This window comes from Falco rusticolus, chromosome 9, assembly GCF_015220075.1.
Source record: "Falco rusticolus isolate bFalRus1 chromosome 9, bFalRus1.pri, whole genome shotgun sequence".
In the NCBI taxonomy this organism is placed as follows: Eukaryota; Metazoa; Chordata; class Aves; order Falconiformes; family Falconidae; genus Falco; species Falco rusticolus.
In genome coordinates this window covers 50,022,095-50,049,933 of record NC_051195.1, presented here as the reverse complement: position 1 = coordinate 50,049,933, position 27,839 = coordinate 50,022,095, and the positions used below count along the sequence as shown (strand labels likewise).

Sequence of the window (27,839 nt, the reverse complement as noted above, 5' to 3'; positions counted from 1 at the left end):
CGCAAGGAAAAGTAATGGAAGTTAATAGAGGAGTTGAGACTATGCTGGGTATTTCTGAAAATCAGGCTCATACCCTAAAATAGTCCCCTGTTCATGAGAAACAGTTGTTGGTGGAACTTTCCATCTCTGTTCTGCTGCACAGAAATGGCATAAACATGCCGTAGTTATGGATACAACATGCTTGCAGTCCCGATAGGCTGTTCTGTTGTTAGGGTGGCGTGCCTGTATGGATTCAATGTTGCTTTAAAGCACTAAAACGTTGTTGGGTCTGCCTCTTCCCTTTCTCTCTTAAAAATGATTTTAAAAAGCCAGAGTATTGACCCCTGCATTTTATCCAGATTTAAAACCTTATTTCCTCTAGGACGTAACATCTCTGTAACGAGCAGGGCATGGTGACATTTAATGGAAGATGCTGTGCTGTGTATGTATCTGTTCTAACAAATCAGTGATTTAACTTGTTTGATGCTGTTTCTGAAGATGTGTACCATTTGTTGTCAAACTGAGGGCTTATACCAAAAGCATGTAATCTTCAGTTTACGTAGCCTTAAGCTGGAAACCTGTTAAACTGTGCTCATATTTTGTACCTGTTTAGTAGATTAAAATGAGAAGCATGAGAGCCTGCATGGGGGGGAGGTGTTTTAGGCTATCACCATCTTCAGTTATTGGGAGGTGGCAATGAAAACAAAAAGCCAAGATCAATGATTTAAGTGCCCTTCTCACACTGCTGGCATGAAGTTCCTAACTCATTTTACCAACTTTCTGCTACAGTCAGCTGTGTATTTAACAGGTATCTTGATGAGGACAAGGTCTGCTCACCTGTGCCTTTGTCACTGTTAGGGCTTGGAAGGGCTTGAGCTAATTGGCACAGTTTCTTTTCTGCCTCTGCTGTGAACATTTCTTCCTCTAACCTGTCTGTGTGTTTTCAGTACTTCAGGTAGTGTAAGCAGAGCTTGACTTTTTGCTGGGAGAGGTACTGTTAACAAAGCTGTAGTAATTAGCATTACTGTGCTCTCAGGCTTGAAGTGGGAAACAGAGTAACTGCACAGCTTGAGGTTAATCCCTGGGGAAGACCAGTGAATCTGTAACTCCCACTGGTGCTGCTGTAGGTGGTCACCCCTGTGAATTCTTGTTGACACCAGGAGCAGGCTTTTTGCTCTCATCCTGAATAAAAAAACCCCACGCTGCTGACTGAGTGACTTTCTGAAAAAGTAAATACTGTTAATTTATCAGGGTCTTAAATGCTAATAACTCTTGTAAGTGAAGAGCAAAACAATCCCCAAACCCCCAAAATAATTCCTGTAACCATTTAGTAAAAAGCACATGTGCAAAAGATGGCACAAAGGAGGTTTCGTTTCCTCAGGTGCAATTGTTTCAAGCAAGTTCAGATGTGAGATCTACAGGTTCTGTTTAATGTTTTCTCCTTTGTAACAAACCCCACCATTTCTACTCTTCACATACTTCATAGGCGCTTTATTGTATTAAATATAACCAAAGCAAGGAGGTGGGTCAATGACTGGTCATGATTGGTTTTCGGTAATTATTGCACAGCTAATTGGCTATTAACATCATTGCCTCGTTAACATGCATCCTGCAGGAGGAAGTAGCTCTTGAAGGCACTGAAGGCACTAAACTTGCTCCATTAAAAAAAAAAGAAAAAACTTGTTCCTTAGACGTCCACATCTGCCATTGCTCTCTCTAGAGGATCAACAGCCCAGTAGTCGTCGTCCCAGCCCAGGAACCAGCCGGAAAAGGTCGGTGGCTCGAAGCCTTGCTTCACCACGGTCACCGGCGTTCTCTTGTCGCGGCTGGCAGGGTCGGTTTCAATGTACCTTTTAGCTGAAAACACACAAGGGGAAGGAAATCTCTTAGAGTACAAGGCTTACGGAGCAGCAGCTGAAACAGCTTACTGGGGGCTACGCGGCTGCTAGAGCTACAATTTTAGATTGTTTATTTAAACAAAAGAAAACGCACAGTTTTCACTCTAACAGGTGTTGATAAACTGTAGAAGACTGGCACTTGTCTGTAGAAAACTGACATCAGGATTATAAAATGCTGTAATACCGTGGCAGCCTGCACCCGCCTACCCCCACAAGGAGGACAGGTGTTCAGAGCTGGGGGTTGAGCACAGTGTGTCTGAGTACTGCACCTCTACTCTGACCCTTGGGATCCTCCTTTCTGGAGAGATGGGATCTGTTTGATCACAACACTGACTTTTATGTTGTGATTAAGGTATGTTTCTCAGTACATTAAATTGCCTTCCCTTTGATCAGATAGTGGGGAAATAAGAAACAGTTAGGGAAAATGTGACATTACCAGATTTCAGTGCCTCAGTCTTTTCTTCTTCGTGGGCATCTTTCCCGATCCATACAAAGACCTAAATATTTAAAAAAAACCAACAAAAACCAAAAAACCAACAGCTTATTTCAGCAACAGTCGATCTCTTTATGAAAGAAAGAGTAATTTAGATAAAGCTTCAGTGAACAGAGCACGGCACAGAATAAGAACATCCTCGTGCTGGTGTGGCTGGACTGTTGACCTGTGTGACTCAAGCATAGATAACAAGTTTTGTGACTGCATTTTATCTACATAAATTGTAGATAGATGAACAAATTACACACTAGCTTAACATCAGGAGAAAGTAGCGGATGTTTGAAAGTTCTTACATAAAACATACGAAGTTCATCTCTTAGGTTGCCTTGTGGCCAATTTATGCAGTCTGTTACTGAAAAATAACAAAAAACGCGTCGGTATCTTAAACTGCTGAATTTTAACGATGGTTCCCAGTCCCTTCCAGCTGCGACGAGGATACAGCCCTTGAGAAGTGTACAGGCCGGGCGAGTACACGCGATACCCAACAGCCTGTTCCTTCAGCCCGCCCAAGCAGCAGCAGGACACCAACTTTTCTCAAGTTCCAGGTGTAAGTTTTCTTCAGTGTCACTAGTGAGGTGATCTGTTCTGGGTTCTGAAGATGAAAGGGCTCAGTAATACAACTCTCCCAGCTCCTGTAATTTGGGTCTCAGTCTAGAGCCAATTTGAGCATATTCCTTGCTCCTCTCTTCACTAGGTAATAAATGCGACATACCTGATCCCACGTGTCAAGGAGCATAACGTCGTCTGTGGCAAGGTCGTCCTGAGTCAGATCTCCAGGAACTTCTTCAATCTGGAAAACACCGGGTTGAGATGAGTACACGCTTCAGGCACCATTTTACCTTTAGAGAAGAAAGCCAGTTCACAGAGGCTCTAGTTTCACTGTTGGTGAGCTGCACCAAGCTAGCCGTGGGGGGTGTCTGACCATGCAACTCGGGCCGTGTTACAGAAGCACCCTTGGACCACAGAACACAAAACCAGTCTGTCTACACAGAGAAACTGGCTTGCACTCGTGCCTCTTTATACTTGAAAGATTCACGAGTTAAAATTCGAGGAGCCTGACTGCTGGTTGTCAAACAGGGGAGGGCCAGTTTGATGCTTCAGAAAGTCGCTGCACTGATACAACGGCAGAGTAGGACTCACTGGTGTCTCTGCAGAAAACCAGTGCTGCTGCTTTCCTTCTGCAGGCAGCGCTGCAAAGGCGGACCACTGACAGCAGCCTGCTAGCTGGCTCGGGGCAGGCGGGGGCTGAGCTTCTCCCAGCTTTGTCAGGTAGACGTTGAATTAATTGACGGTCTTTCTAGATACTCACGGTGAAGCGCCCACTCTTGTTGGAGCATGCAAAAAGACGAGGGGGGTGAGCATCCATCTTCTTGTCCTTCAGCCGGGGAGAGGTACGGTAAGGAGCTTTTCCACCCAAAGCTGCCCAGAAATTATCTGAAAAAGAGAGACCGATGCTTCAACTGTTCATGGAAGCCACAGTAGCAGTACGGTTTGGGTAGGACTTGAGGCACTTTTCTGTGTCAGAAAGTCCCAAAGGCCTACAAACATGAGCGTGCCGTTAAAGATACTTAGGAGACGCCCCTCTGTGCCTATGTCCACATTTCCTTGTTCTGGGAGACAAAAATATCCACGAAATAATTACTGAGAACACGCAGCTACACAGAAATGATCTCAGACTCCACTGTGCCTCCCTCACCTGGCTCTCTGCCCTCAGAAACCTGTACTGGGCGAGCTCCCAGTATCTTCAGCAGCTCTTGGGCTCCTGATTTCTCAGTGTCGCTGGCTCCTTGGCCAACCCAAAGGTAAGCAGCAGAGGGAGTTTTCAGGACAAAGGCATCATTGGAGTTCAGCTGACTGGCAGCAGGATCCAGCTGAAAAGAAAGAACGTTGCGTGTGTCAGATGTAATTGTCCTCTACACAGAGCCCATTATTTCAAAATAAAAAATCGGTACCAATTGTTGAATAAACTGCAGGCAAGAGACTCCATACAGGCACGGGAGGCTGTAAGATGTGCTGTACATTCGCCTGTATCCGAGTGATGAGTTAGACTTAATCACGTGAGAAGAATAAATGTATGTGTGTAATCTACAACTACCTATGGTAAGAATGCTTGGATGTGTCATTTTGCCAGTCTATGGTTATGACAGGAGATTCAAGAACTTGCTGGGGAGATCGTTGCAGAGCAGTATCCCCACTGCTGAGGCTGCTCGTTAATGTGTTTCCTCTTTGTCAACAAGGATTCGCCACCTTGAAGCTAGCAACTGAGTAAGTTGCTGCAGATGTAAACCAGCTCTTGCCTCACCTGCAGCTGTCTACTAGGATTGTCTCCCTTCTGCTGCTGCACGGGGCGGGGGTTTTCTTTCAAAATTTGTGTGCATTTTCTTCCAAACAGATGTCCTGGCACAGGTTCTATTTGCGTACAGGACACTGAGCACTTTCTGCCTTCAGCACCGTTGTCACTCAGGCTGGGAACAAGTCCGATAGCCATGTCCTCATGGTTTTCAACAGTGTTTGAAAAGTGTCAAAGGGTGCAGGCTGCAGCATCTTGGGGGGTCTTAAGAGAAAATGGCTTAAATGTATTCAAGGGGACATTTATAAACGAATTGGAAAATAATTGTTATCACCACTTATCCATGGGAAAAGAGGAGTCTTTTAATAGTTTGTAAAGTTTTCAAAGTGTGAGCTTTCTGATGGAAACCCAAACAATTTGGCCCTTGTTCTGTCCCAAGGGATCACAATCCCACCACAGCCTACGTGCGCACACACCATGCAAGCCGGCTGGTTTTCCACATACCTCTACGGCTCTGGTAGCTCCCGAGGTGCTGGATCGGACCTGGAACAGCCGCGTCTCTGCAGGTGCTGTCTGACCTCCTTCCCTCGAGGTTCCACCCTTGTAAACAATCAAGGGCTTTCCACCAAACATGCTCATCAGATGAGGAGGCTCTTTTCCTTGCACCACTCGTTTCTAGAGAAAAAACTTGCTGTCAGCTTTAAGCTGCTGTTGAAGAGCAGCGAAAGATATACTAGAAATGGCCTTTACAACCGTCTCTCCAGCTGGAACATCCATGTAGCACCTCGCTGTCACAGGCGCTTGGTACTAACACCCCCCCCCGAAACCAGCAGCGTTTAAACCCAGCTCTCACAATCACCATTTCGTTTGAATTGGTGGGTGATCCACTGGCACAGAGGTAAGAAAAAACATGTAAAAACCCTCCTGTTTCATACAGGCTACTTGTAAAACTTTCTCGTGTAATAGCTGGTTAGGTTAGGGACACAGCCTCTTCATACCACCCACACCACTGCTGGAGGGTCCCCCTGCCTGCCTGCACCCCTCCACTGCAGACTGGTGTCCTGTAACGGTACACGTAACCTTATCTATTCCCGCAGGGACTTGGGGGTTTGGGTTTTTTACCTGCACTGGGCTGCCTCCCAGCTCCTCATCCAGCTGTACTGTGAGGAATGCAGAGGTTGCAATTTCATCTTGAGTGGAATCGGCGCCCTGCCTGAAAGACATGGCAAAAATTGCGTTTTATTTTCAGCCCTTCCCCCCAACATGCGCACCCCTTACAGAGATCAAGAGGAGGTAAGGAAAACCCTTGCTACCAAACCTCAGCAGCACTTAATTCAACATGAAGGAGAAATTCATTATCCTATATTGTAACACAGTGATTACAGAGGAAGATAAGAATGTTTTCTAGATAATAGGCACGAAGAATCTGTGCTTATCTCCCTTTATCTTTCTAGCAGCTAGTTAAAACCGTGCCCAGTGGCACGTTATCAGGAACTACACGGGCAGCCCCTCTAGAGACTGCATCCCTTCTGGTCTCAGCTTGCCCATGCCCTCTCCACTTGCTGACCACCGTGAGGCTGCCTGCCGGGAAACTCCTCTTTCAGGGCACAGTCGGGGGAATGTAACAGTCACAATCCACCAGCCGAGGTGGCAGTGTCAAAACTTCATTACAATGGTCTCAAAAGGTGTAGGAACTCTGCAAGAAGAAACAGAGCTTGAGCCAAAGAAGGGAGTAACTACTACTGGGGGAGGGGAAGGCGAGGAGGAGAGAAAACAATGCTAGCACAGTAATACCCCATCTTGGCCCACTTCAAACAAAACATTCCTGACCCTAGCAGTGTTTTCTTTGCAAAGGAATATTATCCAGGGTGAAATTCTGTCCCCCAAGGATCCCCTGTAAGTGGGAACCAGCAGGGATCTGTTTTCAAAGAAGTGACTCTCAGCCCCACATAGCCCCGGTGTTTCCTGACTTGCGTCAGGAAATCTTTCTTACCAAGTGTAAATGATCTGTCCCTGTTTCCCAGCGTGCTGGTAATTGTACAAGATAATGTAGCTGTCCCCTCCGTAGAACTGCCCGTACGTCGCAGGATTCACCGGCACTTTCTCTGAGCCTTCTATTCTCCAAATCTAGAAAAGGAGAGAAGCAGAAATATTCTGAGTGCAGCGTGACAGCAGAATAAGCACTTCCCTGACAGAGCTGCTGTTCCCTTTTCTTCCCAAATTCAGCTCCCAGAACTCGCAGTCGTGTGGCCCCACCTGCCGGGGACCCGCTGCCCAGCGCCCGGCATTCCCCATCCTGTGCCAGGCCTGGCGGAGGGCACGGGTGGCTCAGCTCATCCTGCTGCGAGCTCCCAGCCCGCGGGCGGATTTAACCAGAACCGCGGCGGAAGATCGAGGCAGACCGGCGCTGCCAGCACCGATGCCCCCTGACACGGTCAGGTACTATTTCTCTCAGTCAGACAGTCGGGAATAGAGCTTTTAGGCTTCACCTGGGACTTTTCCCAAGCATACGGTTGGCTAGGACCTCCGTGGGTCCTCCAACAGGACAGCACTCGGCCCTTCCAAGCCCACCTCCACCGCTGCTTCTGTGTGCGAATGCATGCATCCCGGCTCGTGAGGCAGGTGCTGAGACTATCGCCCATCACACGTGTGATGGCAATAGCCAAAATAACAAGGAGGAGGAGGAGGAATGAGGAAGACATCTGGGTCCACACTGCTGGGTGAAGCATTGCCCCCAGGGAAATTCTGGCATCAAAATTAACAGCTCACCTACGCCACTGAGCTGCAGGACTCTCAAGACCCTGCTGGTATTTCTGATGTTAAAAATTCCCCCAGCACTTAGGAAACTGCTGTGTTGATGGGTCTCAGGGCTCCACTTGTCTCGCTGCTCTTGCAGGGATGCCATCAAGTAGCAAAGACAATTCTGGAAACCTTCCCAAAGGGATTCTGACACTGCTCACCTGTTTCCTGCCAGAGCCGTCATCCTCCATTCCGTGCTGGGCAGCCATGGCCTTGGAGGTGTGCAGGGTGGCAGCATCAAAAGGTACTTTCTCGATCTTGGCAACGTGACCAGAAACATAAGCCTGCCCCAGTCCTTCTGTCTGGTCTTTGTCCCGCCAGTTCTTGAAGAATTGCTTAAACAACGGGGTCTCACCACTCTCAGGGAGGACTTGGACCTGAAACAAATGAGCCAGCCCATCAGGAGCAGCCCTGCCCCCACCCCACACAGCCCCAGCTCTGGCTACTCCTTGCTTCGTGTGAGCGGCGGTTTCAGGCTGCCAGAGAATCGCCTGGCACAGCCCCGGGAGAGGAGGACAGGGAAGGTCTGAAGAGAGATGTATGAGAGGAGACTGGAGAATGTCTGACCTGGCACAGGTGAGAGCACAGCTGGATATTGTGAAGGAAAGTAAGAAAGATAAACATGGTTATCTAGTAGCAAATAGGTGTCTGCCTGCTGGTAGTGATACATAGCTATGTAACTGCATGAATGGTTTCTGCCCCGAGCCTGGTGGCACACACAGCCGGGATTTGTAACCGGGCTCAGAGATACAAATATGAGCTTCTCTGTACAATAAAGTGTCTCTGGTTGCACCACAACCTGAGTCTGTACCTTCACGCGCCACACAGCCCTTTGGAGATGCCAGCAGTGAAACGCTCGCTGCCAAGACGGGGCATTAAGAGCAGCGTCAGGTCTCACGGACACCACAATCAATAGTACCTCCAGCTATTATCATACTGGGCAGAGCTTTGCCGAGAGAAATGACACCTGAACTATCTGTTCACTGCTTGTGACCACTAGTTTGAAGGCAGCTGTTTCTTTCAAGCCAATGTTACGCTATCTTTAAGCCTCTGGAAGGTCCACATATCACAACCAACAACGTGGGTCTCAGTACGACAAGGGATGCAGAGTCTGTCTCAGGCAAGTTCTAAGGAAGGCTGAAGGGATGTTAAGCCTTTAGAATCATCTCTCTAAGAACAAGAAGGGCAGGTTTATCTACACCTGCTCTCCTCCGCTCTCTGGAAAGAGGTCACGGAACAGGTAACACAGTATCCAAGAGGAAGGCATGTTAAAAACTAGTTGTGCTGGGGTAAATGCTATCATAAGGACAGCGTTAACCCAGAAGCAAACTGCGATCTCTCCCTGCAGAAGAGCAGGTCACCCAAAGCAGGAGCTGCTTGGAAGAGCACTAGTGCCACCTCACATGAGCCGTGCTCTGGAGTCAGTGACCTGCGTGGCAGAGAAGTAACGCCAGCGGTGTCTGGGGGTGGCTGTAAGGTGGGCCGCACACCCTTACCTGGGTATGTTTTGGATAACCCATCTTATCAATGAACTCAGAAGCTGTTTTCAGTGCTGCCTTCTTCTCCTCAGAGTTGGCACTCTTGCCTTTAAAAATCAAGAGAGAAAAGAAATCAACTTTTGAGAAGTTCTGCATACCCAGAGAAGAAACAGTCCCAGGTGCAGTTCCTTTTTGCCACAGTAGGAGGGCCCAGCCTTCCAGCTACATGATGCCAAATCGCAAATGACAATTGTACAAGCTCTTTTATGCCTTTTGTGACGGCTGGGAGAGCACAATTGCCTTTCTACTTGTATTAATTTTTTTTCCTGGTTCCCAGGACCCTCCCTTTAATTCTCTACCCTGCAGACCCTGTACCTCAGCACCTGACATTTCAGATGAGAGTGCTTCTCTGAGGTTGTTAGCGCTACCCACACTTGCCCTGACAACCACCACCACCACCACCACCACCACCACGTGTTCACTTCCCAACCCCCCTCAAAGGAAGCAGGGACTGGTAACTGGATAAAGCTCCTACATGTGCAGCTTCACCTGCATCCCTACGGTACCTTTCCAAACGAAGATCTTTCCATCTGTGCCATGGTCCAGAATGAAGCAGTCATCTGTACCCAGGGCTGCCTGGGAGAAGGGGTTCTCGTCTGCCACCAGGGAGACTGCCATGTTCCCAGCCCCATTGGAGACCTGCAATAACCCAGCACGGAGATCAGATACGGCACCCTGTGTTCCACTCCAGCTTCAGGGCCATAATCCAAAACTCAGGGAGTAGAAGGGAAATAAATTTGAATGCATTGGCTGCTTCAGGCACTATTGTTTTTCGAACAGGATATCTTTGACACAGCAACAGCGTGACAAAAACGTAAGACTTACTCTGAAGATTTCAAGTACTTTTAGCAAAGCAGACTCTGCTGGGACCAAAGAAAGATAGATCCAAAGTGGTAAATATCCTTGGTGCACAAGCAGCCAAGAAATATCTTCTAATGCAAACCAACTGCATTCAAGAACTGGAGGGGACAGTCTTGGTAACTGAATACGCCTCCCTGCAGCACGTGGGTTTAATACTCTGAGCTCCTGCACTCACTAAGGGGTAAAGGCCGACACTACAAACCATCTGGGCAGATGCTCACCACATCGTTACCAGAGACTGCTGTAGAGAAGCGTCCAAGACTTTTTGGGAGGAATTTCTTCTACACTTAGACTAGCTAATGTCAAATGTTACCTTCAAATCATCCTTTGTGATGCTCACTGGATGTAGAAAGGGGTAGATCCTGGTTCTCAGGCTCACTATTTCTAGTTCTTTCCTGTCGTCTTCCTAACATGAGCCCGGTAACACAAAGAACTCCCCCTTTTCCCCATTTGTTTCACACTCCACCTTTCCCTCAAAAATTCCTGGGAAGTCCCAGCTGTCTCACTACAATCAGAAGTGGTGATAAAGACAATAGAAAGCATATGGGTACGCAGGGTAAGCAACCAAGGTTCACACATAAAACTTCATAAAAAGCTAACTGCAGAGTGAGGTAGAAACAACTGCATCCAATTGCGCAAAGATCACTCCATTCTCCATGAGGTTATTTGTCAGGGTTTCTTGTTACCTTGTAGAGCTTAGCCAGCTTTCTGTTGGCTGTATCAACTTTGGTCTCATCAGAAACTCCTGGTGGCAAAGCAGGCTTTGGTCCCAGGACCTGGGAGAGAGCGAAAAAACGTTACCAGTCAGTCCAAAAGGATCTCTGTTCCCCAGACCCTCCAGCCACAAGAACAACTAGAAGAAACTTCTAGATCAACAACAGTGAAAATACACTCTGATGTCCTAGTGGTGCAGAGGACCAAGTCTGCATTGAATTGAGTGTTTATCCGCTAACACTTGGTATGTAAAGACACACACTCCTGAGCCCATCTACCCATCCCACCCACGCCTCCACACACTGCCCTTCCCCCTCCAGCACAGACAAAGGGACAAAGCAAATAACCTGAAGCATTTCCTCCCGCTCTGATCCTTCCTCCGAAACATAGACCTTGGCACGACCATTCCGCTCATTGTCCCGAATCCCCTTGGCCAGGACAGTGGCCTTCAGCCGTTCCTGGCGGTTGCTGTTGGAGCCACACCACTGGAAGATGTTCTGGAGGGAAAAGAGAAAGACCATGCAGCTGTCAGAGCATACCAACCCGCTCTCCAGACACGATGGCAGCACAGCTGGGACTGAAAGATGTCAGACTGGCTAAACAGGGTTTCAGAATGCTCAACACAGTGGGGGAAAAAATCCTTATGTGAACTAATCAGCTGTCTCCTGCCCCTGAAAGTCTGCTAAACCTGTCTTTCAATGGTACTTACACTGCCGAGATCAAGGATGAAGCAGTCCCCTGTGTTAAAGCTCTCCCAGGTCACAGGGACCTCCGTCGCTCGGACAGTTCGCCTGCCTTTGACCTGCAGAAGCCTCTGCACAGTCACTTCATTGGGAACCACGTGTCTGAAGCCAGAAGCCACACCACCAGCCTACAGGAAAACAAAGGAACAATTCACACTTGTGCTGTTGCTTCACAAAAAATTAAAATCCTATTGATTTGCTATCAGTGAGCAGTTTTTGCCTCTCACAGGAAAGAGGGGCAGCAGCAGCTTTGAGAGACGGCTAGTTTGCCCAGGCTGGGCTTTTGTAGCATATATCAATACATCCTGGCTACCCATTCCCATCGTGCCTAGGGGACACTGGTACAACACAGCTGGAGTTCTCAACATTTGAGAAAGATCACAATAAGCTGACTTATTAATAGGATTTAATAGGACTGGTAGGGTGCAGCGTGTATTTCCATGTGTATTATACATCCTGCCTACCAGAAATTATCCCAGCTTCAAGATTCACCCTCTCTGCTGATAGACACTTGGAATTACTTACCAGTGTAGGCAACAGGACTCATGTCCGTTACCCTCAAAAAAAAGGCAACCAAATTCAAATGTATGAAAATAACAACAAAGCGGGAAATAAGCAAAACAGAAAGACTAGGAAAGTCTGAGACATGAGGAAATGTAAGCACCTTGCAAGCATTTGACCTGATATCACTTTCCTTGTGCTTCTGGATTTCTAACAAACAGAACTGTTCTTGACTGTATGTTTCTATTCCACTTTACTGCAATGGCATGGAAGAGTAACTCCCACTACTATTATTCCTCTTTACCAAAACATTACACATGCTGAGGAGGTGGGCTAAGCACAGAAAAAGAGAGTAGGAAGGTCAAACTCTGTTATGAAAGCGGGGATAAATTAAATCTACTAGGTAGGCGTTTCCCATTAACTCAGATCACTGTTTCTTAAATTCATTCCAGACGTCTTGGGACTGTTCTTTCCTCTGCTTCTCGAAAAAAAAACAAAGCCTCGATTCCTAAAATTTCCCAGGGCTTTGCTTGTGTATTACTAATTCAGCCAAAGCTCTCCCACTGGGATCTGCTGTTCTCCACCCTGTCAGTTCCAACTCATTGAAAACATCTGCCTGAGAATGGTTTTTAAGCAACTGGAAAAAGGGCAATCCCCATTCTTCTGAGAACTGGGCAGTGGGCAGGATGCCATTTCTTGCAAATTTGATTCAGAACCAGTAGTATAAAGACCCAGTCATCACCTACCTTGTACTTGATGCCAGATTTGAAGTACCCCAGGAAAGTTGAGGACTCGTGTCCTTGTACTTCACGGTGCTGAACAGCCTTCCCTTGAAGGTAGTCATCCATCTGGACAGTGAATATGGCAGCTGCCCCACGCTCATCTTGTGAGCTTTCATCTCCTACGAAATTAAAAGGTGACAACTTGGAGGGAATGCAGGGTTCCTGCCCCTACATTAAACTGTGTGAAAACACCAGGGAGAAAGCAGATTCCTGGGAAGTTTAGTTTCCAGGAAGGTCTGCAAGAACTGCTACTTCCAAACTTTTCTAATAACAACCTCAAACAGCAACATAAACTCTGTGTTTCTGGCAGGCTTACAGTACCATCACAACTGCTGCAGCCCCACTGCTTCACAGCCATCTCTGATACCTATCATTCACTTTTCTTTTGCTTTTCACCCTGTCTTGGAAGGAAACTTGCTGTGGAGCAAACAATGGAGAGATGAATCTGTGGGAAGACATTATCAGGCTTTATGAAGGGCGTAGATACTCGTGGGGCACCAGTTCCACAGCAGTTTGCCAGGCTCTCTGGAGGTCTTTGGTGTGGAAAACCTATTGACAGATGGCAGAGATGACAAGCCACCATGCAAGTATCTCACACAGCTTAAACTACAATATTGTCAGAGTTTCAGTTTTGCAGGCTGCGGAGAAAGCCTCGCCATGTTACCCGGCGAGATCTGCGGCAGAAGGCCAGTTAGGAGGTCTGAACTTCAGGGGAGGTGGGGCGTGGGGGTGGAAATCACACTCAAGAGAGTCAGAAGGACAACAACCAACCTTTATCCTTTCAGACAGAAAGATGTTGGCCGCCCCTTTCATGTGAGATCTTGTCTTCCCTGTGAGCCTCCGGAGAACAGGGATTTATTCTGTCATCTTGATCAGGAAAAGCTATTTCTAGGTACAGAGATGGCTGTACTCACTATTGCAGAAACCATTTCAAATAATTAAGGGGAGCAGCACTATATGCACCCAAAATTGCATTCTCACTGTACCACCCATTCCAATAAACACCAAGGGTTTTATTTCCTTGGGTAACAGCTGGTGTAGTGAAAGGAACGGGGTTCACCCGGGGCTCCCAGTTCAGCAGGGGCACTCCCAGCAGGCTTACCTAACCAGAAATGCAGGTCGTACTGGAGGTTCCCACTCCGCTGTTTGATGGTGTTCAGCACCAGATAGGAATCTCCTGTGAAGAAGTCTCCATACAGATTTTTTGGCACTGGTACCAAATCAAATTTCTCGATCCTCCAGATCTGAAGGCCAGGTTCCTTCCCAGCCTTCGAAAACTCAGCGTGTTCCACCATGCTGACAGGCTAGGGGCGAGACAGAGAGCATTGTTCAATGTGCATCGAGCAGGGAAGCACGTGTTTACATTACACTGCTCCTGATCTCTTCACTACTGTTCCAGGCAACAAGTGGCAAGTTTCCTTTTTGCTCTTGCACTGAATTTTGAAGGAAAAAAAAAAAAAAAAAGGGGGTAGGGGGTGTGGGTGTGTGCAAAATCCCTCTCAATTGATCACTGTTAATTTTTACTTCCAATCAACTCTTCTTCCTGGCTCAGTCCTGACTTACTCTTTCCTACATTTCTCTTTTTTCTGCCTCTCTGGATTTTACTCTATGTATTTTCTTTACTAACATAGCTTTTCAACACAACACAGAAGTGAAAGACTAATTCCCTTGCTGACTGTTCTTGTCTATAAATGATGCATGATGTTCAAGACTGTAGGAAATAAACCTTTTAACAATACACGTTGCACATCTTGCACCAACGTTATTTAGTTTTTCTAAACCCTGTCTGATCTTAGCCAGCTCTTTCTGGAAAATGTTGTGAATATCAACAGAGAGTTAGATAAAAAAAATAACAGGTTTCTTATATCTCTTCTGTTCTGACATGTTACTTCAGTATTTCTGTGTAACTGCCCCCTTACAGGAAATACACCAATATACACAACACCCTGTCCTAAGGACATGGCCATTTTGGTTTAATATGTGTTTTATCATACTTGTGGAATGTATTAACAATAGGCAATCCATTCTTCTAACAAACATATTGAACACTTTTCTATAGCTATAATATAAAAGAATTAACTTTGGTAATGCTGCAAGAAAAAAAACACGTTTCTGTCATATTGAGAAAGGAAGGTTGTCTGTATATTACAGCATGCCTTTGAGTGGTATCAGGTAATAAGGAAGAAAAAATTAAAAGTTATATTAGAAGCATCCAGTATTTTGACAAAGAAGGTAGTTCACAGTAGCTGATGGACAAAAGTACAATATGCTCAGCTTTCAAGGCAGAAATAAAGAATGTTACAAACTAGAAAGCAAAATAGCAAGTTAGCTACCAAAGTGATTCCTAAGCTGAAATCAGGTATCAAAGGTGGAAAATAAAGAACTTTATCGTCATGATTCCAGTCAGCCTGGCTTCGTTTCTCCCAAATTCCCACTATAAAATTGGACAAACCCTTTACAAAGAGAAGAGTCAAACTCTCTTGTAAAAGTCATTGAAAAACAGAAGTTTTTCAATCTTTAATTGTGATGTTAATCACTTACCACAGCTGAAAGCACAACAGCTGCTGTAACAACATATCCGAGCCCTGCAACAGACATGGAGCTAACAGAGTTCAGCTTCAGAGCCACCACACAAAAGATGGTGAGAAAAATATAACTCAAGTCCCGTTTGCCCATTTCTAACAGCAACTGGGCTTCTCCCTTCTGCAGCGGCTGCAGGGAGTCCCAGCTCCCTCCTCCTCCTCCTGGCTAGTGGAGATGAACCACAGAAGCCAATCTTTTATCAGGGACAAACACATCCACCCCCTCCGCAATAGAGGGGCGTAACGTGTTTGTGCAAACAGTCCTCTTGGAAGTCTAGAGACTCCTTCAGCCATTTACAGACACTTAATCCCAGCAGGCAGTAAGTCAAGACAATATGCTATCCATTACAGCCAACAGCGCAATTATGTTCCAACGAGCCAAACAGCTCGTCACAAGGCCAACGAGAGAGGAAGAAATTAAGAGACATCAGCAACAGAGACAATATTTTGTCAGCTGAGAACTGGAAAGTTGATGAGACACAGAGGAACAGGGAGGCTGTTCCAGATGGCACAGGCTGCAGGGAAGGGATTTTGGACATGAGAAGAACAGAGGAGCACTGAGATACAACTGAGTAACCTGAGGATGGAGGGAATGCGGCCTCATCTCTCTGAACTTGTCCGAGCAAGATGTAAAATTCAGCACGTGCTTTGTGTGTCTTGCGCCCAAATGCACCCTCCACACAGGCTACTACCAGAGTAATACAGTCTGGAGGGGTTTGAGATGGACCAATGTATTTCAGCGCACATTAGCAAAAGGGCATTAGCAGTCTGTGACAGAATAAGAACTTATTCAATAATTTCACAACCAACTATTTCCGAAGGTGTAGCAAGACCCTGTGACAGGAATGTAACAGCCGTCAAACCTATTCTGCTCCATGGAATTACAACACAGCGTGGCTGATCGTAGCGTATCAATGATCTGCCACCAGTAAAGAGCTTATTCTTCCAACCGTCTCACGCTTCAGCAAGCCAACCTATCACATCTTCCACGTGTTTGCAGTAAGTAAACTGAGCAGTAAACCTACCACTGTGGCACCCCAGGAACAGAGCAGCCCTGTGCCCCCACCAGCGGTGGAATGGCTCCTGCAGGTACAACCAGCAGGGCCTGTGAGATAGCATCTGCCAAACACTGCCCAAGGGAGGCGCGGAGACCTGCCTCAGTCAGGCTCCCTGGTACGCGGTCGTACTGGAGGGTCAAACAAGAATGCTAGGAGGAACCTACCTAATGCCTACATGGGGTTGTGCTGCTGCTCTTTTGCTCTTAATGCTCCCAGGGATAAATTACTGACACTCTGAAGTTCCCACTTTCAGAATCTCTCAAAAGACGCTTAACTAAGGGGCCAGATCCTCCACTCACTGAATTCCACCACAAAACTTCCATGAAGGATCTAGCAGACCTCACTTCGTCTGTGCTTTCTCCACGAGACCATTTGTTCTCTCTCTCTCTCATTACAACACACTGCTTCTCTGTCATCCAAACATGCATTTTGTTTTGAAATATCACCCTGGCAAACTGATATAGTTAATGTACCTTTGAAAATGTCACTGAAAATTCTCAAACTGAAATAGATAATAAAAACGATGTCTTAGTCTTGATGGTATTTCTGATCTCTGTGAAGGAAGTTCAGAGTGTCAGAGGTCTAAGACCCGGTGAAAAGATTGTTAGAACTCTGACTCTGAGGAAACCAGCTGGGAAAGGCTTCTGCAGCTGCAGCACACCCAAATCAGGATGACTAAATTGCATAACATTAGAAAGAGATGGGTCCCTTCCAAATGGAAAAATACTTTGGACTTTTTACTAATAAAAATACGCACATAGTGCCGCATTTGGGCAAACTTCACAGACTGACGGGGAAAAGACCTAGGGTAGTCTTCTCTGTCAGCATCCCATTTTAGGATATACAGGAATCTGCAGATATATCCTCACAAGCACACACGATACTGTGGAAAAACACTTTATAGGATCTTCTAATTAACTTGGCATTTTATAAACTTTGCCCTCAGTCCAAGCTCGCATTGCCAACTAGCTGCAGAATGTAAATAGAAGCAAAAGAGGGAAAGAGGGCTACAATGAATAAATTGTGTGTTATAGACCTCCTTGGTAAAAACTAATCTGAAGTGTGTCTGAAGGGAGTAAGCGCGATGTACTCCAACAGCTGGTATGGTTTATTACTGCCGTCAGCAAATGTTGCGTTGTTAAATCAGGGCGCCGAAAGATGTGCTCTGGCCGTTTTATCGCGGGCGTATGCCAGATGAGATTGCCAGGACCCTATCCAAAAGGGTGTCCTATTGGAGACATGGGGAAAAGGCATATTTCAAGCTGATGTTAATAAAAACTGTCCAGCATAGCCACAGAAAGGGTGTGATGGAGAGCCAACATCTTATGCAAAGGGAAGTTATTTAAGGAAAACAAGGAAAAGGCTTGGAATACAGGATTTCAGTGCAGATGGATCATCTAAATAACACTTGGTTGCATAATTATGAAAACAAGAACTTAAGAAAAGAAGTCCAATGGCTTGAGCAAACAGTGGAAGACAACAACTATTATGGTATCCAGATGTGCAGTTAACACAACTGCGACAGGCCTAGCTGAGAACACTGCAGAATGGAGAGCCGCCTATAGGAATAATTCCAGGGATATAGTCCCTACCGACCAAACACAAAACGTGAGACTTGGTACATGAGGGATGCTGACACTGCAGGGGTCTGCGGCTGGCTCACAGGCCAACGGCAAAATTTAGAGGTTGTTTCTTCAGGGAAGGGTTGAATGATTTTCCTGAGGCTGGAAGGTGCTTCTTTCAGAGGAAAGGCCAGAAAAGTCAGAGAGACCACGCAGCCTCCCTGCTCTGCAAACCCGACGTTCTCACCCTGCTGTGCACCCTCTCCACTAGGGTGCTGTTGGAAGCCCTGACAGCTGATGCCTCCACCACCTCCGATCAGCAGTTTTCTCTCCTGGTATCCAACCCAAAACACTTTTCCTATTTCCACCCTGTGATTTGTAATAAACAGTTATTTGCCTCCTCCCCTAAGTGCTCCCATTTATGCTCTTTACAGTCATCCCTCTGGCTGTGCCTCCCACTCCTCTGTCACGGACTCACTCTACACCCTCACAAACCAATGCCATCAGCACTTCCACCACTTGTCTTTACTCTGAAATTTTTTTAACAAGAAGGTGCCCAGCTCTGCACTGCTCGGATGTGGCCCAGCACAGCTATCCTGAAAGGAATGTCCTGTTCCCTTCAAGAAAAACCAGTATGCACAGAGCCCAGACTCTCACCGAACCTCACCGCACTGCAAAGTCCATTAAGGGAATAATTAGTACCTAGTTCCTCCACATCAAATATAGTATCCCACCTTCACACCTACCACCACCTAAAGCATGTAATACTATCCAAAGTTATCTTTCTACAAGACAGTATCATCCAGTGCTGGGAGGGGGAGGAATGGGGAAAGAGAGAAAAATCTTTACTCTGTTAAGCTCCAGTCTGATCCCGACTCAACCTCAAACATTCAGAGCAGCTTTACCAAAGCTGAAGGAATGCACATGCTCAACAAAAACATCCTCCGACTTCTGGTATTGCCAGAGTATTCCACAACACAAAGTACACAAGACAGTAATGGTAATATTTTAACCGGTTGTAAGTTAATTAATTAGTAAAGCAAGATTAAACCCAATGGAATGGGTGTAAATATTTAGTAGCAGGTTCCTCTGTATGACACAGCAAATATTAGCTTACGGGGCTTTCCTCACAACACTTTGTACGCCGATGCTTCTAAGAGCATGAAAAGCACGTATATATTTTAGGCGAAGTAATGATGCTTCTGGGTGGGGTTTTTTTTTCCTAGATACTTACTGAAGAGGGGCAATCAGAAAAGAAGAGGTGGAAAATTGTTGGTAGAAATAGTGGGTGAAAAAGAAAATAAGTGCAGCGGTTCATTTAAATAGACTCTGCTGTAAAGGGGTCTATGTCTTGCAAAGGAAAGAACAATTTTAAACGAGTATTTACACGAAACAGAGAAACCCAGAGCTCTGATGACTACATTAACAGAACCCTGGTTTAAAAGAAACAGTGCTTGTGGGGTGAGGGGCCTTATTTTCTTTTGTCTCACAATGCATCAGAGAGCTAACTCTATCTCCTCACATTCAAGAAGCCACTGTACAACACTTTACTCTCCTTGCAGCTTTTATTCAGTAACTGGGCACTTACAAGAGAAAAATGAGCATAATATTTTTTTAGAGCTACAGTTAATTTGTGGCAGTTCACACCCATATATACCCAGAAATACAGCAAGGACTTACCTACACAGGGCTGCTGAGGCAACCTTGGCTGAAATGAGACTGTGAAATAAGTGGTGGTCGGCCAGACCGCCATGTGGTTGTTCTCATTTGCAGCTCCAGTGTCTGGCTCGTGGTAGGCTCAGATAATTTGTCTAAACTTGCTGCATAAACAAAACCCACGCAGGAAGGTCTGCAGCCAACATAATGTTACACCACGGAGTACCTAAACCACCTGCTGCTTACTTCTGGAACAGTTTCTGTATTTCTAGATGGCAAAGGCTGTGTTTATTATTTTAATGGATAATACTGAGCAGCAAAATAAGTTGCAAATACAGACTGCATTTTTAAAATATGGGGAGAACAGTAAATCTTAGTAGAGTCTGTATCCACACAAGATTCATGCTAGAAAAATGCTTCTTGTGCACCAATCCTTATTGTACCTTGGGGGCAAACAGTTGCATTTCCACCCAGCTAATTCTCTCCTTTCCTCTATTTATTTGCCAAAAATTGCCTGGAGAATATGGACAGCTCCAAAGAAATAATATCTCCTCAGGAAAAGAAAAGACTCCCTTGTCTCACAGCATGCCTCCACCTCTATTAAATGTACATCACCACTGTACTTCTGCTGCAACAACGGGAAATCTGTAAGTCACTGTGTTCTGCAGGTGGCAAAATGGTACAGTCCTACCAGCGTGACCAATCCCAACGAAATCAACAGGTTGTACTTGAGAGAGTAACATTCCCAGAGTAAGAGCTGCATTCTCCAGATCACTGTCTGAAATAATGACACTGAAGAGATAAAATGTACCACAAATAAAGGTTGTTGCTTGCTTCAGTTTTAGCTGATTCTACACTTTGAAGAGAATCTATACCTTCTGACTGCCCACGTAGCCATTTCTCTTTTCTCTGATACTTTGCCAACTCATAAAAACTCTGATGAATTTACAAAGATTGCGACAGTGAACGCCACAGAATGATTCAAGTACTGACAATAAAAAACTCAAGACACGATAACACAGAGAAAGGAAGACAGCTCAGCACACTATTAACAGCGGATGACAGTGCATATCAAAAACAGAAATACTTGTCTCTTCCTTATACCGTCCTTGCCAAAACAGTATACATTATGACTAACTCTTCCGTAAACCACTGAAAATAAATTTGGTGGGACTTCAGCTTTGTTGCCAAGGTGATATGCATTGAAAAATACCTAGAACGATAGATTAGATCTGTTTCCAGTCTCCAGACAGCCCTAAATTCATATACACATAAAACTAAAAACAACACCTTTCCTTCCATCCTTGGAAGCAGCTAGTAAACAAAGCTTGTTTGGGACAAGAAAAAATTAGCACAGAACTGCCTCCTCCCACCCTAGCCATGGTGACTCCATCAACTATTTCAGTTCTCTGTAAGAGAAGCAGCACAGTTAATAGTATTCCTAGCAGCTACATCTTAACAGATGCAGCCAGCCACAAATCTGAAAAACTCAGACTGGCATTGTCCCTCCAGCAGCTTCCCCCTTCATTTAAATACGCATCTGATTCCAAAAAGAACTCAGATCAACAGCCGTGGACACAAAGTACAGCATTATCTGTACAACCGGCAAGTAGGCTTTTGCATTCATAAGTTAAAATTCCTACTAAACCACTTTGGCAAATTAGAACACCCAGATGATTTGAGTATTGTTCACTTTTTCCAGCTGTTTATTTGCACTATGAGTCATGCCAGCTCTATTCTGGCCTCTCTATCTTTTGAATATGATCCACGAGGTAAACAGAGAGGGTTCAGCCCAATGCACCGAGGCTGAAAACTTAACACAAAAGCCTGAGTTTCTTCTCAGTTGCAATGATGTAAATTAGGAAGATTATTACTTACATGGGAGAAACTTTCGGAGACTACATAGGTCTCCCATCTGAAACACACCCAGAGAAAATCTGCTGATACAATCAGCTGTTTAAAAGCCCTACCCTAAGAGCATACATGAGAGCTGAATCATGCACTTAAATACACACAGCATAGATAAGTACGGATCAGTGGAAACCAGCGACTACTTACATTCAGTTGTGAGCAAAAGTGAATCCTGAATTATACTCAAATGCAAATCATTGTTCTGTCCTGAAAAGACATCTTAAGGGAGTGCTTATATAACCCATAAAACATAATCCAGTACGTTAAAATAGGACTACCACCCCCCATTATGTCCCACAGAGAGATCTGGTGGTGACAGCCAAAGCACATTGATGGACACAGCGGAGACATGCCTGTGGTCAGCTGCGGGGAAATGACACAGATGTTCTTCCTCCAGTCACCAGGTCCTGACTGTGTGCAGGGGAAATCATCTGCAACTTTATGCAAACCCTCAGAGCAATCCTCTGAGAATTAGCCAACACAGCCCTCCCTAGTACAGAAGCCTGTTCAATCCTTTATCCATAACCCAAAGAAGAACAGAGTAATACACTATTACCAGAGAAGAGGCGGAAACCAGAAGAGATGGCCTAAAACAAATCTAAAAGGGAAGCGTGAAACATGGTCTTGCACTGTAAGCATAGCATCAGACATGGGAGACTGGGTGAAAGGACTTACAATAAGCCACTGCTACATGTCCGATGCAAGTACATGCAAATATTAGGGTTGAGCATAAAAGATATGAAAGCACGTAGATGAAATGTGGCGGTACACCGCACTGATGCAGCACAGCATGGTCAAGTCCTCCAGCAAGCCCACTGCCGCCCGGGGCTCGCTCCGCTGCTGTGGCAGCAGGAGCCCAGGGTCACTGCACCGAAACCACCCCAGGGAGCCCCTGCCCTCCAGACCAATTCCACAGAGAAGTTACCTTTCTGTCTCAAAAACCTCCACATGGGACAACTCAGAATTAACAGAAATTAGTTCACTTAATACACATTCAAAAGCAAAGTGCTGCTTCCAGATCAGGGACAACGATCAGAACACGAGGCATGGCTGAGAGTTACAGCCGCTGTAGGTTTTCGGTACCTGCGCCTACCTGCTGACAAGCAAAACAGACAGACCTGCTGCTACGATCAAAAGCTCCCTCCAGCCGCGCAGCCGGCACGCACAAGTGCGGGCAGCTTCTGCACGTCTCCACCATCCTCCTCCTCAGCAGCACTAGGAGGAGACAGGACTCCCCCATTTCACACGAAGTGGTTTTCTTCACAAACACCTGCTTCCAAACACATCAATGTGGAGACATGCAGACTTACTAGAGCTCCCCTGCCCACCTTGCTGTCAGTTCTCCTCACATACGCAGGGGTGGCCACCGTGTTAACGGCTCTGGCTTGAAGGGACACAACTTTGCAGGAAGGCTGTTTTCAGCTCCAGAACCCCACAGCCCTGGCAGGAGCACCCGGCTTGCACCCACAGGGCACACAGCCACGAGGGCAATGCCATAAACACATGCCAAATTCACACCCTTCTTCCTCATAGCAAAGCCATTAACAGAGGGGGGGTCTTTTCTTTTTAGTAGGATTCAGGCTTCAGTGTTGAGGAACGCCAAGCATTCTCAAAGCAAGACAGCCTGAAAGGAGGGGAAGTCCTAACGGTGCTACCTCTCACCGAAGCAGCCTCTCTCTGCCCCAAAGGATCCCAGGATGATTCATCTCCTCCTTAAAGACACTTTTTTGAATTGTAGTTGTATTTTTACTGTGTGTGGAAACATTCAGTAAATAACATATGTTTAAACTTTGTTTTTGGATGGCATCCCACTGACTGACTAGCTCCTGATACAGACAGTTGTTTCTCCCTCTCCCAGTTGTACCGGGACATCAGCTGAGATCAGTTCCAGCTCTTCAGGTTCTCTGTGGGAGGTGAATGAGGTACAAAAGATGAGAAAAGGAAGGGAAAGACCATAAACACAGCCTGTAGTCAGAAAAGAACACTGTGAAACAGGTAAAAGGGGTAAAAAACCATAACCTTCCACACCATCCAACCCTTCCACCCAGTCATCATCACATCCCAAATTTTGATTAAAAAAAAAACGGACAACCTGCTTTGAATATCCTGACTAAGGATGCAGTTACTCGCTAAGTTCCAGTCCATCCCAAAGTGGGGAAAAGCAGACAAACTAAAATACAGGTCATTCTCCAGAGGGAAGTGTGAACAGGCAGGAGTCTCCAGAATACCAACCAAATCAACCACTCCAACGTCAGCGGCACCACCACGCTCCCTCAGCTGTCAGCGATCTGGCATTTTCAGTTTGCCAAGCAGGCAAAGCACCCCAGGAAAAAGCTGCTACAGCTCTATTTAACTCCATTAATGTCAGAGCTCTCCTTAACCTTGCCAATGCATCATCAGTGGATAATCAGAGATAAACACCTGGCAATCCTGCAGAGTCAGAGGCTTACTGTGAAAGGCCTCCTTTCCTAACTTTTCTGACCATGCTTTCCTTCACCGAACAAGCGTGAAATACTAGAAGTTGACATCTTATGAACACTGTCTGATCTGATTTCCTCTATGGTGGGATTTGATGCTGACATATTATCAGGCAGCTCTCTTCCAGTGCCCTGGACACACACCTGGATCAGCAGACGATACTCTGAGCACCTCTGTCCAGTGATGGACATCACAGGACTTGTGCTACAGCAAAAGCAGCGTTCACTGTTACCAGCAGCACGTACCAGCAGCGTGGCTGTGTCTGGAGGGTATGAACATAATGGTACGTGTACAGAAAAAGTCACCTAGCAGCGTGCCAAACAGCTAATAAGAGGCCTGATGAATCTGCTCTGGCAATCAGTGTACTTTTACTATCAGGAAGCTGAAGACTGTAGGACGTAATGTAAATATTGGAAATTTGCCAACATCTGTGACTTCTTGGGAAGCCAAGATGAGGCAGAAGCATAAATGTATCTCTAAAGTCCAGGCCTGGTGCATATAAAGTCTGTTCAGACACTCCTTATCACCAGTTAATTTACTTTTATTCTCCTTCCTTTAAAAACATCTGAAAGCAACCTTCACTTCAGGAAATCCCTAATCACAACAGTTCTTGACTGCCAGAAATCACCAGGATAGACCTGAGAAAACTGACCGTGTATTTTTCCATTCTCCTCCTCTGTCTAAACATCTGCTGTGAGCTACGGTCAGAGACAAGATACTGATGAACCAGCATGACAGCTTCTCTGCTCTTGTGCCCAGTGGACTGTATCTGCCTGCATCGCCTTTGCACACTACTACTGTTTTGTGGAGCCTCCCACAGAAAAATACTTCACAAACTGACACAACACAGTTTTAGGCTCAATAGCTGTGCACTATCTCCACCTAGGGAGCTTGTGCCTGATACGGGAAAAATAGTTCCATCGTGGCTCGTAGCTGCAAACTCCAGCAAGTTTATCACCTTTATGGGAAAAGAAATAATCATCCAGAACATTTCTTTCCAATTCCCTTAGTCATCTTAGTGTCTGAAGTGATTAAAAGACTGAAAAGACAAGGACTCGAACTAATGCTGTGAGAAGCAGAACAAATGACTTGACAGAGGTACACAAAGAGATAAGCTGCACAAAAAGAAGATAACTTGAGGTTTTCTTGTTAACATAAAACTGCAGTGACCTGTGAAAGCCACTGCACAAGACGCTTTTTGAGTCTTGAGTTTAAAAGGATTCAAAAGAGATTACAAGTGGACATATAAAATAACCATATATACAATTTTCTTTTCAGTTTAATTTTTTAGAAGGGATATCAAATACCTGGTTTGGAGAATCAGACAACCACTAATCAACAGAAACAATACACAACTTGTTACCGACAAATTGCCCGTGTCAGAATCTTCTGAATCTTCTGCGTTCTCATGAAAAGCATTTGATAACAATCAGGCAGAGACTTATTCAGAACCAACTTATTCACGTGGCAATTCCTAAGTGCTGTGAAAGCGAACAAAGAACAAGAGCAACTGCTTCTTCCCAGAGAGTAGTTACTGTACTCAAGCGACTTTATATCTGTCTTTAACCACGTTCCGCTTTACAACAACCAATCTGCAACTTGATCACTTCAGCTCATTTAAAAAAAAAAAAAAAAAAGAAAAAAACCTGTTTCTTTTGATGTCAGGATTCCAAAGCAAAACGGGGAAACTGTTTGTGAAGCTGCCTATTCCTGTCCAACACCCTCTGTAGCATACAGGCTAGGCAGTAGCAACACTGATGTCGGAGGCTGGAATTAAAATGGAAAGCTTGTATTTGCGAAGTGAGTTGAAAACAGATACAAATCCTGAGTAATAAAATACGCCACCGTGCTATTTTAAGAATGGTTTAGTTCCCACCAGGACTCAGTAAAACACCCAGCCTACAACAAAAAGTTATTTTAACCAAACTTGGGGTGGGGAGAAGCGCTGGCTCAGTATGGGTCTTTAAAAACTGCTAGCTGCTGCTTCTTGTCCTGTGGGAAGGGTCTTACCTCTTCCACAGAAGAGGCACTCAGTGACACTGCTGACCACACTCTGCATTCTATAAGTGGTTGAAGCACTCACAAAAGTACACTAACAGCCTTGTAACGGAACATGTCAGGCAGCCAGACTTCCTAGAGCTGGCAGCAATTGGCAACGTTATCAGAACCATGAAGCTTGACTGTGGAACACTATCTCACATCCCTGCTTTGGTGATGAAAGGTACAAATTCACAAACATGCTGGATTTGTGCCTGTAAAATCAAAGCTGAAACTAGCAGTAGCATTTTTGCCTTGTCACCCTTTAGACATTCAGAAGCAGCCAAAGACTGATCGCTGTTCAATTTCCCCAGTGTTTTCCCTATAGCACTGGAATTTCATCCAGATGGAGAAAGCCTCCGCTCTTCTGAGAGCAGGAGACATTCTCCTGAGGATACTGCTGGTACTCTGCTCTCACTAAAACAGTTATCTAAACACTCAGGCAACCTCTGGAAAATCCTTCCCTGTATTTAAACACTTAACATTCAAGTTCACCATCCACCTATGTCACTGATGAGGTGTAACTACAATTCCTGCCCTGTCTTCAGGCTGAATTCTGGTGAAATCCATGGAACTGGACTTCTCACCACTCCAGCAAGTCAGTCCTGCGATGGGGCCCGTCGATGATATAGATAAAATAATGCTGACACCCAGGGCTGGTGCATAAGCACAGAGGCCAGCGTTCTCATTACCCGCTTGGGAGGGGAGCAGCCAAGTTCAACCCAGAGCCAGACACCGGGCACACAGTGGGGTGGGCAGGGGGCTAAGACGCGGCAGCAGCCATCCCATGGCGCAGAGGTTAAACAGGGCCAACTCCTGCTGCGCTCTGCTAGTGGTGTGGGTTAAACCTCCATCTCTCACCTCTGTAGTAGCAACTACGGAATAAACTGGCTCACGGACAAGATAAGAGAAACCAGTTGCAATAGCCAAGGCTGCACCAGACCTATTCCCTGGTACCTGGGTTTCGCTTCGCTTGCCCAGACGGATGTTAGACAGTATTCTGTAAAACAGTTTGAGAAACCTAAAGGACGAGAGATGTTAAAGGAATGCCCTCCCCATCTGACTGCCGAGTGGGTGCCCTGAGCTGAGCCATGCCATACCCCAGCAGAGGAAATTTTTTTGCTGATAAACTTGCATCATGCAGAAAGTTGGTAGTGGAAAACAGAAATTGTAACAATCAGTAAGAAAAATAAGAGACTTAAGGGGAAACAATGCTAGTACCGTCCTTGTTAGCAAAGGCGGATTTTTTACATCCAAAAGCAAATAACATTCAAAGCAGTTTTATTCAAAGAGGATCTACTTACTAATGAGGCCTCCTTGAAACAAGTCATCCCCATAACTTTTTTTTTTTTAAAACACTCTTCCTAGGAAACATTTTAAATACGTTTTAAGTGTCCACAGTTTTTGAATTTCTCTTCAAACAGAGCTTGCAAACATTCTTCCCCCAGGCAAAGAACAAAGCCAACAAAACCCCCGCTGTCCCCATCGCGGGCGGGGCTGGCACGAGTTTTGCCAGGAGCAGTTTTACGCTGCCGGGCCGGGGGGAGCGGGGGGCCCCGACCGCCAGTCCCCCTGGGGCTCCCGGGGCCCGGCCCGGCGGCTCCGCGGCCCCTCGGCCCGCCCGGGGACACCAGCGGCCCCGCCCGAGGCGCCGCGCTGCTGCCAGGCGCGGGCCCCGCAGCCCGGCCGCCCTCACACCAACGCCCCGCCGACCCCCCCGCCCCCGCCGTGCCCCCCGCCCCTCGCCCGGCACCTGGCGGCGTTCCCTCGGCCCGGGCGGGCGGCTGCCGGGGGTCCCGGGGCGGCGGCTCCCCCTCAGCGCCGCGGCCCGGCCCTACCTGGTGCCGGTGTTCGCGGGGCAGGAGCAGCTGCCGGGAGCGGGGCCGGGCCGGGCCGGGCGGGGCAGGGCAGCCCCGGGGGCGGGACGCGCCGCGCCCCCGCCCCGCCACCACAGGGC

The 27,839-nt window shown here is 46.3% G+C and overlaps 1 protein-coding gene across 5 annotated transcripts; it reads right to left on the bottom strand.

The window, feature by feature from the left end:
• Positions 1–1,346: 1,346 nt before the first annotated feature.
• GSN (gelsolin) lies at positions 1,347–27,839 on the bottom strand. Of its 5 annotated transcripts, none has more exons than XM_037399586.1 (17): positions 27,721–27,839; positions 13,701–13,902; positions 12,563–12,717; positions 11,282–11,443; positions 10,920–11,069; positions 10,545–10,634; positions 9,504–9,636; positions 8,956–9,044; positions 7,621–7,836; positions 6,654–6,787; positions 5,783–5,873; positions 5,165–5,335; positions 4,067–4,241; positions 3,680–3,804; positions 3,083–3,160; positions 2,314–2,374; positions 1,347–1,836 (listed from the first exon to the last, which is right to left on the bottom strand). In XM_037399586.1, exons 2-17 carry the CDS (start codon positions 13,891–13,893, stop codon positions 1,667–1,669), a joined length of 2,193 nt encoding a protein of 730 aa, XP_037255483.1. In that variant the 5' UTR covers positions 13,894–13,902; positions 27,721–27,839; the 3' UTR covers positions 1,347–1,666. The 5 variants fall into 5 exon arrangements, with proteins under 5 accessions (XP_037255483.1, XP_037255484.1, XP_037255482.1 ...); XM_037399587.1 differs by lacking the exon at positions 27,721–27,839 and adding an exon at positions 27,636–27,655; XM_037399585.1 differs by lacking the exon at positions 27,721–27,839 and adding an exon at positions 27,187–27,242.